The sequence below is a fragment of the Oryza glaberrima genome, chromosome 1 (assembly GCF_000147395.1).
Source record: "Oryza glaberrima chromosome 1, OglaRS2, whole genome shotgun sequence".
Classification (NCBI taxonomy): Eukaryota; Viridiplantae; Streptophyta; class Magnoliopsida; order Poales; family Poaceae; genus Oryza; species Oryza glaberrima.
The window spans coordinates 6,489,263-6,505,716 of record NC_068326.1 but is presented as its reverse complement, the minus strand read 5'-3'; the positions used below and the strand labels follow the sequence as shown (position 1 = coordinate 6,505,716).

Genomic DNA, 16,454 nt, shown 5'->3' with positions numbered 1-16,454 from the left:
CCGTCTGGCACATATATGTGTGAAAGACATTTTCTTTTCATTCTTCTATTGAAACCTCACATGCAAACTGCAAAGACTCTTGTGTAAAAAACACATTTTTTTTTTTTTGAGAACTTCCCTAAAAGTTTTTAGATATAACTACTGTTATATAATGAAAATAGTGTAATTACAATACAACTCAAAAATATTATACGTGATTAGATTATAACTCAATAGTGGGGCACGTGAAAAGCACATTACGTGTCACGGATTCGAGTCCAGCCCTCCCGCACAACGCTTACGACGCATTTGGTTGGGGGAAATAGTTACATTGGAATGTGAGTTTAAGGGGTGGGGACTGTTAAGTCTATTGTTTCGTTGATAAATCGTTAGAGTTTTATAAGAGATTGGGAAGCAGAATTTAAGAGCGAACTCCCACATTTTCAATATCTAGGTAGGCGCAGGTAATTGGGAGGGAATCCCCTTCTAAGTATGAGGAGATAAATCTGAGTCGTACATCATCACTTAAAATTCAATTCCCATCCATACTCCATATAATTCTCCTGTCTACTATCAAACAAAGGAATGTGTGTAAAAATGAAACTCCCACACACGAATCTTCAAGTAAACCCAACTATCAAAAAAGAGAAGTTTCTCCTCGACTGATTTTCTATAGCAAGTAGCATAGCAAATCTATTTATCTATATAATTACAACCAATAAGAGGCAACCACTTATCGAAAGTTGATGATACATGAGGCCACATAATCCATAAATATGGGTCACGTTAGATCGATATCCTTTATCTGATTTGAGCCATCTCGATCTTTTGATGAGCTATACACCCATATTACATTTGGCATGAGAACTTTCTAATCGTATGATTAGGCCACTAATCGTTTGATGGGCTTGAAAAGCACAATGATTATTTTTGCACATCTATTTTTGGTGTTTTAATTTCTCCAAATCTGTTTGTAACCACAAAGTTTTGCAATTTTTTTAATAACCACAATGCCCTTCAGCAATGTGTGACGTATCAACTAGTGCTTTTAAATAAATGTGAGGCTCTCTTTTAAATATAACCTCTTCAAGAACATTAGCAATTGTATTGGAAGAAGGCATAAAGTGGTGGCAACGGATTTCAAAAGAGGACGTGGTGTCGGCCAGGGAGGGAGGTCGATATGACCGCGCCTGGTGATCGGAGGGAAGTTGACACGGTGGCGATAAGAAAGGAGGTGTGACAATGTTCTATTTGTTTGTGAGTTCTTTCTTTGTGCTTTTTTTTTGTGTTCAATGTTGTGTTTGTGTGCAATCTAGATCAATTGTGGATAATGCTCTATTTAACATGTTAGTAGTTAGTAGTGATGAATGTTCTCTTGTGACCAAGGTATATTTTAGATTGCAATCTACTCTAACCCCTATGCTACCATAGGCATGATTGGCATGCTCTGGCCTACTTACCATTGACTTAATTAGAGGTCTGCATGCTACCGATTATGTCTCAAATGGCAGCACCCCCTCAACATAAGCAACATCATGACTTTGAACACTTAGTTTAATAACCATGATAAACGAACAGTTACCGTTGAATTTTCAAAATCTTGGTTTAACCTATCTACCTAGCAAAATCAAAAATCAAGGAAATGATATCTTGATATTTCTAAGTTTTATAAGGGGAATGTTAATATCTTTTCTATCAGGAGTAAGGAGGAGAAAATCCATGGCTGAGAAGACGCCTTTCTTCCTAGATCAAGCCTCTTTCGTGCACCACCAAGACCAAATCTTTCTCCATGAAACCATCGACTAGAGGAGATATATGGCTACTATTAATTACAAAAGGATCATTAAATCTATAGGGGAATTTGTTTTCACTCAGCGGCCTAAATCTACTTAGAGCCAAGAAGTTAGATCAGGACAGATCGACAAAACACAACTAGAACAAATCCAACAAAGAGAAATCAGAGAATTAAAACGATCGACCAAGTATTAAATCAAACCTAGGGAGAGAAAAAGAAAAGAGAGAATGCAAAAAAGACATAAATAATCACGATGCAGGACTTATCGATGCATGGTGGGAGGCGGCCAGTTCATCAACGGATTATGGTGATGCATAGACGGGGCACAGATTAAGCAAGATCTCTTGTGGAAATTGGGGAGGCTGAAGCACGAGCATTTGTCACTCTTTCGGGTGGCAATTTCAAGTTGTTCTACCCAATGGCTCGTTTACACGTGGGTCATACATGTCGTAGACATATGAGTGTCAAATCGTCTATAGAGGAAAAAAAACTCCCTACATGAAGTATTTAATGGGGGTTCTCATATGAGCTTTAAATATTCACATTCCTCTCTTAGCTTGTTTGGAAACCTGAGGGAAGAGGGTTGGAAGTTTGAATGAGGGAACTGATGGCGAGATTAGCATGGTAATTTGATTTTTAATACCAATCTCTTATTTGATAGAGGTAATTGTGATTAGTAGGAGTTTAGATGGAGATTAGATATTAAGTGAAATAGATAACTGAAATGTGTCTAGGCAACTTTAAGTGGGAATTTCTTCCTAACTCCCATTCCCTACCCAAATACTCCCTCCAATTATGATTTTCTTGACATTTTGGACATAATCTCGCATACCAAGGAGTGATTTATTAGATGCCTAATTCCTTCTCTATCCATATTAAATATGGTGATGTGCTAATTGGAATCAACAAGTTGTTATATCCTAGGTAGTTTAAGCCTATCACTAGCTTATGTGCATTGTGCGCAGGGAACGAAGCGACCTGGACAGTATAGAAACTAAGCACTCTGCAGTAATGGGATGCATGCATGTAGGGGAAAGCGACTAAAACATCAAAAATTAGCATACTTTGGTTCTATCCCCAAAACGTCAACAAGATTAGAACTCGAGGGAGTATCAAAAAGTAGATAATTTATTCCTCAATTTTTTATTCCCATCCCACCAAAACTCCCACACCCTCTAAACAAACATAACAATTAATAGCCTCATCCCTCTAATCTCCCAATCCCTCATATAAGCTCCCTCCAACCAAACCCACCCTCTAGGTGCTCATATGCTGGTGAGAACCAATTTTGAACACTACATTTGAGAAAATAACACACTATGTTAGTAATTTAGTATGGCACGTGAAAATGAGACAACAACACAACACTACTTAGACCAACAGTGGTTGAAACACTAAATTAAATCACCAAAACACTAGTCCACCTACAAGCCACAAATACTCATATTTAAAAGAAATTTATCCCTTTTTATATATTCCACATGCAAAGACTCATCTCTCCCCCCCCCCTAAAAACAAAATGTGAGCAACAAATTTATCAACAGTATATCTAGAATTGAGATGCATGAATAGTATAATGCACCATCATTCCCAACATCTTTATAACAAAAAGTTAATGTATTTGGTGTGATTTTTAAAACTTTCTTCTAATTTGTTTGAAAACCTTTCCACAAATTTGCACATCTCAAGTCCATTTTCCTTTCTTTTAAAAATCCTAATTTTGTTTAGTTAAAACATACTGGCTACATATGGTTGTGATAGGATAACATGAATATACCATTAAAATTATGGAAAATAATGGTTTTTTCTAAATAAAATAACATCATAAGCATTGTAAGAAAAAAAACCCGATGGTCATGGCGATGAAAAGGGAATTACGGATAGTGTTGGGGCCAAGAGACCACATAGCGATATATCATTGTCGATGAAAAAGTGGTTACTAATAGGCTTCATTGATGTCGTAGAGGGACACGATGCGGGTGTGGGAGGGGGGGGGGACGAGGTGGTGGCAACAATAAGTAAATCTAGAGGGTAGGTGTTCCATTAGAGGTTGAACTAGGGTATAGGCAGGAGGAAGGCTTTCACCTTTGTATGAGATCCAATAGCCTAAATTTGACGGGATTTTGATTGAAAAATAAGCGCCTATCAAATACAATTCATTTTTAAATCTTTTAAGTTTGTTTAAAACTCTTTTCTGAGTGTTTTTTTTCACTCCATAATGATGATTTCTATTTTTAACTCAAATTTCTGTAAGTGCACCGCTGTAGAATCGAACCAACATAAAAGAGTGGGACCTAGACCCATGGTTCTTAAATTTTGGTTTTGTTAGGTACCTCACGGCGTATACAACGTTTTTATGTGGGGGCCAACATATAGGTATTAAAAATCAATCTTTTTCTTCTAATGTCTCTTCCATTTCCCTTTTTTATCTTTCTTCTCATGTACATTGATAAGCAATGCCAAAGTGAGTGAGTAGCCTGATGACGGTGATGTGAAGATATGATTTAATGGAAGCCACCTTGATCTAGAAGTGGGGAACTCTGATCTTGTGATGGATACACGATCTAGTGTGCAAAGCTTCGATCCAACGGTGATTTGGTTAATTGAGTAGTAAATGAGCTCCATTCCGGCAACATCAACATTCATCTAGTGGCTTTGAACTCCAATTTGACAACATGACATAGCCTTCTTGTCATGTGCTGCCACCTCTTTCCCTCGAGGTGGGGACTCATGCGTGAGCTTCCCTAAGGTGGTCGCGCTTCGATGAGTGGGCTCCTTCCTATTGGTGGTGGGTGCCAACTTATGCATCGGTTACTTGACTCCTTCCTGCTAGTAACAATTATGATTTTGTACGCTAGCGACTCGGACTAGTTTAGCTAGCTTTGTTGGTTCAAACCAAAGAATCTTGATGTTTTGTTTACTTGCTCCATGCTCAAATCGAACGAAATCCTCACCTCTATCTCTCTTGGTTTGATTTTATCGGCACAAGCCACACATAAATATCCTAAGGGGTGGACCTAGACCCTAAACAACTTAGGCCATAGTACAAAGCCTCATAAGTGAAGGCCTATAAATCCACCATGTGAAAATTTGACGTGAGCTAAAATAAAATGTGCCGACGGATCCATACGTGAGGATTGAAAGCCCACTATGTAAGGCATATTTTTATCATGTAAATTCAAGCACGAAGCAAAGTGCAACAGGTTGTCCCCGAGCCTTAGGCTAATGCCATGTTAGTCCTTGGGCTGACCCATGAGCCTCACTAAATTAATACCAGATGTTTTTTTATAATGGATTAAAACTCGGCCTTCTATATCATGTGCGGATATACACGGCTAACCTACACAGAATATGTCATTGATTTAAATTTCAACAGAATAAATACTTTTGTAGTGAAGAGTCCAACAACACGGCATCATCCCCATCCCAATGAGGGAATATGCAGTGAATATATATATATATATATATATATATATATATATATATATATATATATATATATATATATATATATATATATATATATATATATATATATATATATATATATTGGAAATATGAAAAATAACGTAGGATGAAAAATGGACATATGAGATTTATCCACGTAAGCACGAGTAAAACTTTTACTCTCAGAACCATGAGTAAAAGTGTAACGGGGAGCAAATATTTTCCTAACAATAACGGAGACAAATATGTACCAGACGTCTATTTTTACGTGCTAAAATAGTTTTCATATATTTTTTTTACACTACATATTTTCTTCGCGCAATTACCATCACCATGTGCAGGAAGCATCAGCGGCACAGGAACCTCAGAAGATCCGACAAAACGACGTGCAACCCAGGGATCTGATCTCCATTGCCATGCCATGTCATGCCAAATGCCCGAGTGCGCCGGTTGCGACACGGGCACTCGCAACCATCCATCGCTCCGCTTCTTTCTACTGTGTGTCTGTTCTCTTGTGTGTTCCAGTGGTAAGGCATCCCACCCAAAATTTTTCATCCTGTCACATCGAACGTTTAAACACCTATATAAAATATTAAATATAGGCTAAAATATCTAATTACACAGATTGCGACTAATTTACGAGACGAATCTTTTAAGCCTAATATCTCCATGATTTGATAATTAATATAATGCTACAGTAAATATTTAATGATGGATTAATTAGGTTTAATAAATTCGTCTCGCAGTTTACTGATGGATTGTGTAATTAATTTTTTATTAATGCCTGAACCCTGCACAACATATAATATAATAGCCGATGTAACACTTTAAAACTTTAGGCCACTGGATTTAAAGCCCGTGCAGCGTCCCAAAGCTAAAGACAAAGCTTAAGCTCAGTGTCAGTGTCACAGTGTCAGACACGACGAGACGACACGACGACGCCCCACGTGCAAACCGCAGTGCTTGGCACCATCATTAACACGCCATACTTAACGCTGATTGCACTTATTAATTCTGTAGCCACGAGATGATGATGGCAAGTTCAAACGGAGCTGGAGGCAGAGCTAGAGTGAGACTGTGAGAGTGAACAAGAGATAAGCTAAGCTAGTACAGCAACCAGCAAGAACCAAGAAGAGTGGCCGGAGTGGGCGGGGGAGATGAGCTCGGCGGCGGCGGCGACGAGGTTCATCAAGTGCGTCACCGTGGGGGACGGCGCGGTGGGGAAGACGTGCATGCTCATCTGCTACACCTGCAACAAGTTCCCCACCGTTGAGTGCCGCGCCGCCGCTAATCCCTTCCTCTCCGTTCTTGCTCCGGCCCGCCGTGCTGGCCTATCTTCTCTTCGGCTCGATTTGGTTTGGTTTGGTTTGATTTGATTCGGTTTGGTTTGGGCAGGATTACATCCCCACCGTGTTCGACAACTTCAGCGCCAATGTCTCCGTGGACGGGAGCGTCGTCAACCTCGGCCTCTGGGACACTGCAGGTGGGGAAAGCTAGCTCAAGCTCACCCTCAATCTCAATCTCAAGCTGGGGCTTGCAAATCTTGTTCTCCTCTTTGATTTTATTTTCTCAAGTGTTGCTGCTCACTTGTGCTCAGCTCAGAGAAAGATCTGATTTAGTGATTTTGATTCTCGTTTTGGTTGGGGACTGTTGGTTGCAGGTCAGGAGGATTACAGCAGGTTGAGGCCTCTGAGCTACAGGGGAGCCGATGTGTTCATCCTGTCCTTCTCCCTGATAAGCAGGGCGAGCTATGAGAATGTTCAGAAGAAGGTGAACTGCTTAGAAACCCCTTCTCATTCTGATGCAATTTTTTACTTGGTTGGATATGTTACTTTCCTTCGCATTGCGCTAGTAGAATCGCTATGGTTTCCTGATGCATTGCATTGGCAAGATTGTAGATATGTAGTTCAGAAATACGCACTGTTTCAGGTATTCAGGTGGGCATTATGCTGAGGAGGTATCATGTCAAACAAACATGGAAGAATATTAAAAGCATTGAACAATTTGTCGTGTGTAATAATAACGCTTTCTAAAAGCGTGATTCGTACAATTGCTTTCCTCGAAAAGAACAAGGCCAGTTGAGCCGTGGAAACTTAGACTTTGCTCGTCACGCTTTTCTTTTGCAGCTGTTTGTGCATTATATGCAAGGTTATAATATAAAGCCGAAGATGAAATTGCGAGCAAAGGAGATAATTTCTGTTAATGCCGAATTAATTACCAGTTGACAAAATTGTTAGGAGTTGTGGCTCACTTTTGATTTACTTCGATAATGGTAAAACGCCTCCGGTTGTTTGCTCTATAATAGCTTCCTAATGTAAATAAGATATCAACACGAAGCTTACTACCTAGAGACAAGAAAGCCCATTTACATGTACACCACATTGCATCATGCTTTGTCTCATTACCTTTAGAATCTCTAAAGTGTGTACTAATGACCTGACTTCATCTGGACAGTGGATGCCAGAGCTTCGCCGGTTTGCGCCTGGTGTTCCTGTAGTTCTTGTTGGAACCAAGTTGGGTATGCTATGCTATTCATTAATTCACCCTTTACCTTCTGAAATTTCTTAATTTTTTGAACGCCATTCAACCCCACGAAGATATTTGATACAGTAACCACAACCCAGTGACATTCTTTGCTGATGCTGCATTACCGATTTCCTGTCTGTTCAGATCTCCGTGAAGATAGGGCCTATCTTGCTGATCATCCAGCTTCTTCCATAATAACAACGGAGCAGGTTGGTGTTTTGACTGTGACAAGAGAATGACACATTTTTGCCACATTTAGGTTAGCCAGGTTTCACATTTTTAGGTCACAGTTTGGTTCATGCCAAAGTTGTGGCTCAACACACTTTCTGAGCACCTTGTCACACTTGTCACACACAATTTTTCCAAATACTTGTGGCACTTGATTTGTTAGCCATGCTTTGTGTGTGTTGCCCACACTTTCGGAAGAAAATTGTGGCAAGATGTGGCACACATCCTCAACAATGAGACTTTCCTGACTCTTTCTGCATGTTAGGGAGAAGAACTGAGGAAGCTAATAGGAGCGGTCGCCTACATCGAATGCAGCTCCAAGACACAGAGAGTATGCTTCTGTTATACCCTATGCAGGAAAACTTTGGAATTTTGAGCTCCTTCATATTTAATCATTTACTCACATCCTAATCTAAAGAAATGTTCTTTTTCTTGGACTTGTAGAACATTAAAGCTGTTTTCGACACTGCCATCAAAGTGGTGCTTCAACCTCCAAGACATAAGGATGTAACCAGAAAGAAACTCCAATCAAGCTCCAATCGGCCAGTAAGGTACCTTTGAAGTTTACACTGTCTGCTCACACTTCATCAGTCATCACTTCATCAGTGGTGCATCATCTTTTCCAGTTCAGCATTTTGATTTCCAATGAGGCCTTTGACACTTGATCATGATTCTGTAGGCGGTACTTTTGCGGAAGCGCTTGTTTCGCGTAGTCAATAACCAAGAAGAAAAAAATGTGGTTTTTGTTCCATCACCATGATGTTCAGATGGCCCCATGGGTCTACTCAGAATGGGATAGAAGATCATGGTTGAATCAACATTGCTTGCAGCTAGGAGGAACTTCTAGTTCTCTTTTGTACTGCAGTGGAGCTCCTTTTGTTTCTCCTTTCTCTTTTTTTCTTATGTTGTAAAAGCTCCAGAAAGTTTTACCCTTGGTAATAAGATGTGCTCTTCTGGATGGCTACCTTTACCCGTATCTCCTTTCACTTTGCGAAATGTTGGAAACTACTGGACCTAACAGACAAACAAACAAGAAGCCACATGCTTCAACCTTTTCTTATATACTTTGGATTGAATACATAGGAAGTTAATTACATCATGGTTTCACCAATTCATCATCCATGTTACCATTAGGCCAAGCAATTGAAGCAATGAAACAACACGTGGCTGAAAAAGGAGAATGCAAGTCTCCTATACATGAATGGATTACAAGAAACAATCAAAACAAAGAAACAAGAAGCATATATACCCAGCTTCTTCAGATCACACAGAGATCCAGAAAAATGGCACGGCAAAAAAGTACTGTAAATTCTCCGGTGTTGACTTCAAGAGTAAGGTAACACATCAATCTAGAAGTTTACAACACATTGATAACGAGAGCTAGTCGTTTCAACCTTAACACCGACAAAACCATTTCTCGCCGTCAGTCACACACAGCTCACAACACTATAAACCTCCTTATGGTAATTACAAAATGGGGGAGACATTTTTTCAACAAGGTTACACATTTCTCCTTGTACAAACAAGCGCACTAGTATGAGTACAACTACAAAGTAACAGGAGGACGTTTCTTGGACTGGCAAAACAAAAACCGGATGCTGCACCTTGCAAACCCTTGTTCACTGTCTGGCAGGTTCCCATCCAGAAAATGGGGCATCCACAACTTACAAGAAGCCTGCAAGAACCATCCTTGCTAACATAAGTAATCATTCTTTTTTTCTTAAACTGATAAACTTGCAAGAAGAAAAAGTTCAACTTACTTTACAGCAGATCCAGCAAAGCCCTCCTCTTACAGTATGACTATTTGGCGCCATAAAGATGAAATGTATGATTGTAAATGTTCAGGAATTATGCACACCACTTTCTGCTTCAGCGGTAATCCATATACTCGTTATCGTTACTGATTGTAGTAAAATCAGCTGGGTTCTTGTTAGTTATACAGATATCCTGTCTCACAAACCGATCCAAGGGATGAACCATTTTACCCTTGCCTCTGGTCCAAGATTGAGCTATGCTGTTCCTCGCTGATAAAAAATCTGCACTGGAGCTAACAGAACCCAACTGCAATGCATTCCATTTTGCTGAAAACATTCCAGAATTCAGGGCTTCAAAATGTTCCTTTCTGTTCATCTGATGCGATGTTATTCCTGTTGACACTCCTAACTTATAACCAGATTGTGTGCCACAGTTCTCCGACCAGTTTGCAATTTCCTTCTGCAGCAAGGAGCCAAGCACACCAACTCTAGGATGTGGGCGTAAAGGTCTGTGCAGATCATGCAGCTGATGCCGCGATAAGTCTTCGAATGTCAATGGAATCTTTCCATTCAGGTTACTGCCATATGATGTGCTGGTTGATCCTTTGTACTGATTATGTGCATACTGAGAACTATGAAGTTGAGACTCCATCTGGTTCCTGCTAGAAGTTCCATAGTTGGGGAAGCTTGCTAATGTTGATGGATCCATCATTCTCAGAAGATGCGTCGCAGGCATGGATTCTTTAGGATACAAGACTACTTGTCCAGCATTTCTCCGATCACATAACTTACTCGCTTCCATGGTTGCTATTGTGCTTGGAAACTTTCTTGCATGGACCTGGTTAACCGCTCTTTCAGCATAGCGGTCCAGTGGCGCAATTACTGGTTGGCGAGATGCATAATTGCTGGAAGATCCCATGACATGAGTAGAAGTCAAGTCAACTGCTTGGATACCAGGTCTAAATTGAGCACCACATGTTGCTGCTGGAGAATTTCTTGTAGTGGCCTTAAATTGCTCCCACGTTAGCTTCTTTGTGTCCTTACGGCCCCAATGTTCAGTTGGTGCTTCAGCAATATACTGATCATCATGATGTGAAAATAGTGGTGAGCTTGCAGCAATAGTGACCATTTCTTCCATCCGCAAATGTGTCTGCTGTTCCTGAGTAGACTGAAAGTTCTGAGGATGTGGAGACTCTTGTGTGGTCAATGCCAAATGACCCTGTAACTCCTTCTGTGTACTTTGGGATGCCAAGGACTTCTGTTGGGAATTAGTGTCAAACACACTTGATGCATAATCTGAACCATCCTTGGCAGCTACTATTACACAATCATCATCAGCAGTTGTCTTGGATTGAATACGGTTGATGTCAGAACAATCAGTCTCAGTCATAAGCTGCCTCTCATGCTGGTTTTTAGCTAGCAGTTCAACAATATCCATGGGGATGTCATCTATCATGGTCTGTTTTTCACGAGTCACTTCAAGTTTTTGCTTCTTTTTCTTCTTGGGTAGACTCTGCTCATGAAGGTCAGACATAATTTGGATATCATGCTCAGCTGGAGAAACCTGAGATGAGAAATGAGGAAAATGTCAGTCCAGTACAATCACTATAATATGAGTCTAAAAAAGAATATTGCGCCACGCACGTGCACACACACGCGCGCGCACACACACACACACACACATGCACACATGCACGCACACACAAAAAGAGTATCAAAACATAAGTAAAGAAGAACAGTGGAAAGCATATAAATAAACATTGTATGCATATTTCTTAACATTGTTATGCACCAATATTATTCCTTCATCCAGATAAATGTTGATTCAGTCAATTTAAAAAGCAAAAATTCCTCATGATTCACAAAATTCGTACCTTTGCCGAGCGACTCAGAACAGAGTTTTCGGTTTCCATCTGGCATTGATCTTCTGCGCTGAGTACATGTATGTTCTGACCATTTCTGGTGCTTTCACCACCATATTTGGTACTAGCAGCTGAATGTGTTTTCCCCTTACTCAAACCCGCTGTTTTCCCCTTTGATGAGCACCTTTGTGTGGAGATTTCTGATACATGCTGACAGACATCTGTCTTATGCATATTTGTGTCAAGACCATTTTCAGTATCATTCTCATCATCATGCTGAGTACTCGCAGTGGGTGTCACTTTTTTGTTGCTCAAATTCCCAGCTGGATGAGCAACTGTGTGATGCACACTTCCAGTTCTTTTCTTTTTTCCATTCAGCCAGTTCATAAGTGATGATCCATCATCTACAACATCAGAGTATTTGCGTTTTGTCTTGTTCTTACTTGATTTTAACCCATCTTCTCCCACTGTATGGTTGCTAACAGGAATATCCATGCTTACTTCCATCGGGACCGGGATGGTACTTCTATCATCCTCACAGGGATCAGCGGCATTTTCACGATGAACTTCGTCACTTCTAGAATCCTCAACCTGGTTAGCGTTTATAATTTCTGATAGAAGCCGCACCTTTTTTGGCTTTCTCCGACAAAGCTTTGCATCTGAAACATCAGCCTGGGCAGTGCGTTTCTTGCTGTGCTGCTGCTTCTTCATCAACTTCTTATCCGTCTTCCTCTTAGATTTGGAGCTTCTTTTGAGAACAACTTCTTCACATGGCTCATTGCAGATCTGCTCACATTTCTGCCCAGACACTGGTTTCGGATCTTTGGTCAAATTGCACTGCTCAGCAACCTGATCACGTTCCTTTCCAGACATTGGGTTAGGATCTTTGGTCAAATTGCACTGCTCAGCAACAAGAGTCTCTTCAGTTTTTCCATTTTCATCTTCATTTCTTTTGAGGACCACTTCAGAAAGTTTTGGAGTGGATGGAGGTTGATCTGCACCATTTACTTCTATGTGCCATGTAATCTGGGGAACTTCAGGTAAAGCCCCAACATCAACAGAAGTGTTGTCCTCAGAGACATTTGCTGCCACATCATAATTTTGGGCTGGCCCTTGCAAATCTGAGAAAATCACACAAACATTAGTTTATTCTATACCTTAAATAAAATCCTACTTAGGAATTTGAAAGGCTCTACATCTACCATACCTTTCATTGGTGAATCAGTATTGGCCTCAGCAGCTCCATTCTTGCCAGAAGGCGCATTGCATTTGGAGTCATTGCCTTCTTGCACACTCTTTGGAAGAGTTGATCTATCAGCATTCTTCCCTTGAGATGATTGTGTGCTAGGAGACACTTTTTGGGAACCAACACTAGCAGGCACAAAAGTGCTCCGAACAAATGTGATGGAGCAACCATCACTTGTGCCATTCTGCTTTGCGGGAAGAGTTCTTGGTGCTGTTCCATTATCTGAAGTTTTCAACTTATCCAAGCACTTCGAGCAATCCCATCGTCGAAACTTTGCTACAGAAAATGGGCTTGAACTAGCTTTGTGTTCATCACATTTTTTCTGGTCATGGAAAATCCGAGATAGAGAGCAGAATTTTGGATCCTTCTTCTGAAGAAGAGCAACATACCCTCTGGTACAAGAAAAATAAGATTATCATTATAAAGATGCATGGCACATATATATAGCACATTGCGTGCTTCAGTCAATATACAACTGATAAACTCAGAAAAGGCCCTACATAATCTAAAGGATGCTGGGAGGTAGGCATTTCATACATAGCTTGTACAGTCCAGAAAAAGAGGACCTTCAAGATAATCTTAGTATTGCGGTTTGAATTCAAAGATAATACAAATAGCATGACAGGATAAACTACAAAAATAATAATCTAATTAGTTCTAGAAAGTATTAAACCAAAACGTGACAAGTCTATGGTTGATATATATCATCTCTAGAATCTCTAAACAATTGAAAAGGCTTAAAATAATAATGGACTATCAAATCAAACATAATGCAAATATGAAGAAACCATCAGTTCTAAGAATCTCCTAGGATGTAAACATGCTTATGATAAAAAAGTTTTATGCTGAACCTCAGCACAAAGGAAAAATGATTACAAAAATGTAGGGCCCAATATATGAGTGTACCCCAAAAAGGTTAATTTCATTAGTAATCAGCTTGTTCAACAGAAATAATATACAAACACAAATATCTAGCTACAGCCTACAGCATGGCCTGAATAAATGCATGCGCACCCCAACACAAACAAATATGATCAAACACCTAATGAACACACATACAGACATGCATATGTGTAGCACTCACAATCATGTGCTCAGATTCATACATTGAAGATATTAATGGATGTACGTAGAGTATAAAGATACATGAAACACCAACATATATGCAAATATTATATATATTTTTTGCTGCTAGCCTGCTAGCTGTGCTATGGCATAAATGAGTTCACATGGCTAGATATAGAGCTAGTAGTGGATGTATTGACTTCCTAAATCGAACCAAAGTCATAAGCATGTCGACCCAGTGTATACGATCGTACAAAACAGATGACCATATAAGTCCCAACAGCAAACTGTGCAAAACCACGATCAATCATACTCTTCCATCAAACAGTGCAATATGGCATGACATGCCGATTCATTATTCATCCACAACGCGATACTGGAATTGGAAATACAGAAAATGATTACCTTATGGAGAAATGCTCGCATTGGTGTTGTGCCGGTTCGTCTACACCAGCTTCAGCGGCTGCATCCTGACGAGGCGTCGCTGTCAGCTCCAACACTGGCGCTACAGCACCAGTTCCACCACGAGCAAGCATACAGTTCGTCCCAACAACACGAGCTCCCTCCTGATCTACTGCAACAATCTCCATATCGATCACCACGACGAGGAGAGAATCAACACACAGCTAGCACAGCCGACGCACAACTCAATATCAATCCAGCAGTGATCTTGTAACGCCGCGAATTAGCACATCAACAATCCAAGCACAAACCACAAACCACAAACCACAAAACACGAGCTCTGGATATATCACAGAAGACAATCAATCAGCTAGCCGCTGCACACGCTAGAACAACCTGAAACAGAAACCAGAAGAGACAAATTAATGAAGTAGTAGGCAAGAAGAAGTCAAGCCGATGTAGCAATAGCACGCACGCACGCACAATATATATCCACTTCAATCAGCTCATGGAATATAAGAGCACCAGAAATTCGAGCGGGCAAAATTATAGCAAGAAGTAAATTCCCCAAAACCTAGATAAACAAAGAGAGAGGGGGTGCGAATTAAACTAATTAATTACCGCGCCACATATACACAACCATAATTAACCTTCCAAATAATACAGGTATAGCTAAGATAGACACATGCATGCACACAGAGAGAGAGAGAGAGATGGGTAGATCTAAAACCTAGAGGGAGGGGCCGCATAAACCGCCGTAACTAAAATTCGCGCGGTAACTAGGGCTCGTACGTAGCCGCGAGGATCCCCGCAAAAGACGGGATTTTTTTTTTCTTCCGCGACATGAAATATAAGGGCTTTGGTTCCCATGGAGGCGAGGAGCTCGAGGCCCGAGAGAGGGGCACAGCTGGAAAGGGGGCGGACCTAACGTGGGGCTTCGGATGAGCTGAACCCCTCTCCTCCCCCAAAACCGCAACCCCCCAACCCGAAAGGAAGAAAAAAAAGTGGGGAAATCGGAAGTAAATCGAGGCGAAATTGGATGGGTCGATTTGGGGGGAGGGGGGAAGAAATCGATCAAAACCAAACCCCCCGCGGGGGCTGTTCTTGCGGCGGAGGAAAAGTTCGTTGATTACCTGGGGGGTTTGCGTTTGCTCCGACAGCCGCGACGCAGGCGGGGCGGGGCGCGATCTACCCGGCGCGCCGTCGACCTCTCCCCGGAGCTAGCTGCTGCTGCTTCTTCAGGCGGGGGGAGCGGGAGGGGGGCTTATTGGAGAAGACTAGTAGTAGTCGTCGTCGGAGGAGGAGGAGGAGGAGATGCGGGGTGGGGCGGTGGATTCGATGAAGCTAAGACGCGGTTGGCGCCCGGAGAGGGAGATCGACTGGTCGCCGTGGTCGGTCGGCTCCCGGGGAAGGAAGAGGACGCAGGCGCGCGGGCGCGCCGCGGTGGATTCCGATCGAGTGGGTCTCGGAACGCGGCCGGCGGAGGCGGCGCGGTGGTGGTGGCGGCGAGTACTGCAGGAGAAGAGAAGCTGCGGGGGGAGGGGAATAGGGTAAGAAGGGATTTGGAGTGGAGAAGAGAGAGAGAGGGGGGTGGAATGGAAGGGAAAAGAGGAGGAGGAAAAAGAAAGGATTGTATATTTTATTTGTACGGGAGTTGGAGTTGGCGTTGGCCAGTCCGCCCTGCCCCTGCCCCTGCCCTCACCTCACCTCCGCAGCGCTGCCCTGCTGCGTGTGTGGGCCCCGCACGCCTTTCCCTTCCACTCTTTCTCTCTCTGTCTCTCCTTTCTCTTCTTCTTCTATCTCCAGTAATAAAAATGATAAAATAAGCTCCATATACTACTGTGTACTCTACCTGCCGCTGTACCACCTGGTATGTGTATATAGGTAGGTATAGAGGTACCGATACTGCCCGAGCATGCGTAGGTAGTATACTCCACTCTAATATCACGCGTACATGCATGGTAAATAATATTGTACCGGTTAATACGTAAATACGTAGGAGTAAAAAAAATTGTATCTATCTGTGTATGATCTACAAAGTATTACTATATAACATGCAGTGCTTTGTAATATAAGTAGTTTTAAAATGCAAAGAGCAGAGATATATCAAACTCTGATGAAGTATAGATCAAACAACAGAGTTGATTGCC

At 41.4% G+C, this 16,454-nt stretch overlaps 2 protein-coding genes across 2 annotated transcripts; one reads left to right on the top strand and one right to left on the bottom strand.

The window, feature by feature from the left end:
• The first annotated feature begins 6,221 nt into the window (after positions 1–6,221).
• LOC127778261 (rac-like GTP-binding protein 1) lies at positions 6,222–8,941 on the top strand. The gene is made up of 8 exons (XM_052304836.1): positions 6,222–6,489; positions 6,617–6,704; positions 6,882–6,991; positions 7,676–7,739; positions 7,892–7,956; positions 8,241–8,306; positions 8,420–8,526; positions 8,655–8,941. The coding sequence occupies exons 1-8, from the start codon at positions 6,379–6,381 to the stop codon at positions 8,686–8,688; spliced, it is 645 nt and encodes a 214-aa protein (XP_052160796.1). The 5' UTR covers positions 6,222–6,378; the 3' UTR covers positions 8,689–8,941.
• A 76-nt stretch (positions 8,942–9,017) lies between these two features.
• On the bottom strand, positions 9,018–16,002 carry LOC127778249 (protein EMBRYONIC FLOWER 1). The gene is made up of 6 exons (XM_052304826.1): positions 15,438–16,002; positions 14,308–14,700; positions 12,799–13,229; positions 11,604–12,712; positions 9,736–11,293; positions 9,018–9,650 (listed from the first exon to the last, which is right to left on the bottom strand). Exons 2-5 carry the CDS (start codon positions 14,490–14,492, stop codon positions 9,845–9,847), a joined length of 3,174 nt encoding a protein of 1,057 aa, XP_052160786.1. The 5' UTR covers positions 14,493–14,700; positions 15,438–16,002; the 3' UTR covers positions 9,018–9,650; positions 9,736–9,844.
• Between the last annotated feature and the right edge of the window lie 452 nt (positions 16,003–16,454).

Coding starts and splice junctions, on each gene's coding strand:
- LOC127778261 (XM_052304836.1), top strand. CDS start 6,379: ATGAGCTCGGCGGCGGCGGCGACGAGGTTCATCAAGTGCGTCACCGTG. Junction 8,307..8,419: donor GCAGCTCCAAGACACAGAGA/GTATGCTTCTGT, acceptor TTGGACTTGTAG/AACATTAAAGCTGTTTTCGA. Junction 8,527..8,654: donor AGCTCCAATCGGCCAGTAAG/GTACCTTTGAAG, acceptor ATGATTCTGTAG/GCGGTACTTTTGCGGAAGCG.
- LOC127778249 (XM_052304826.1), bottom strand. CDS start 14,492: ATGGAGATTGTTGCAGTAGATCAGGAGGGAGCTCGTGTTGTTGGGACG. Junction 13,230..14,307: donor TGCGAGCATTTCTCCATAAG/GTAATCATTTTC, acceptor TTCTTGTACCAG/AGGGTATGTTGCTCTTCTTC. Junction 12,713..12,798: donor TACTGATTCACCAATGAAAG/GTATGGTAGATG, acceptor TGATTTTCTCAG/ATTTGCAAGGGCCAGCCCAA.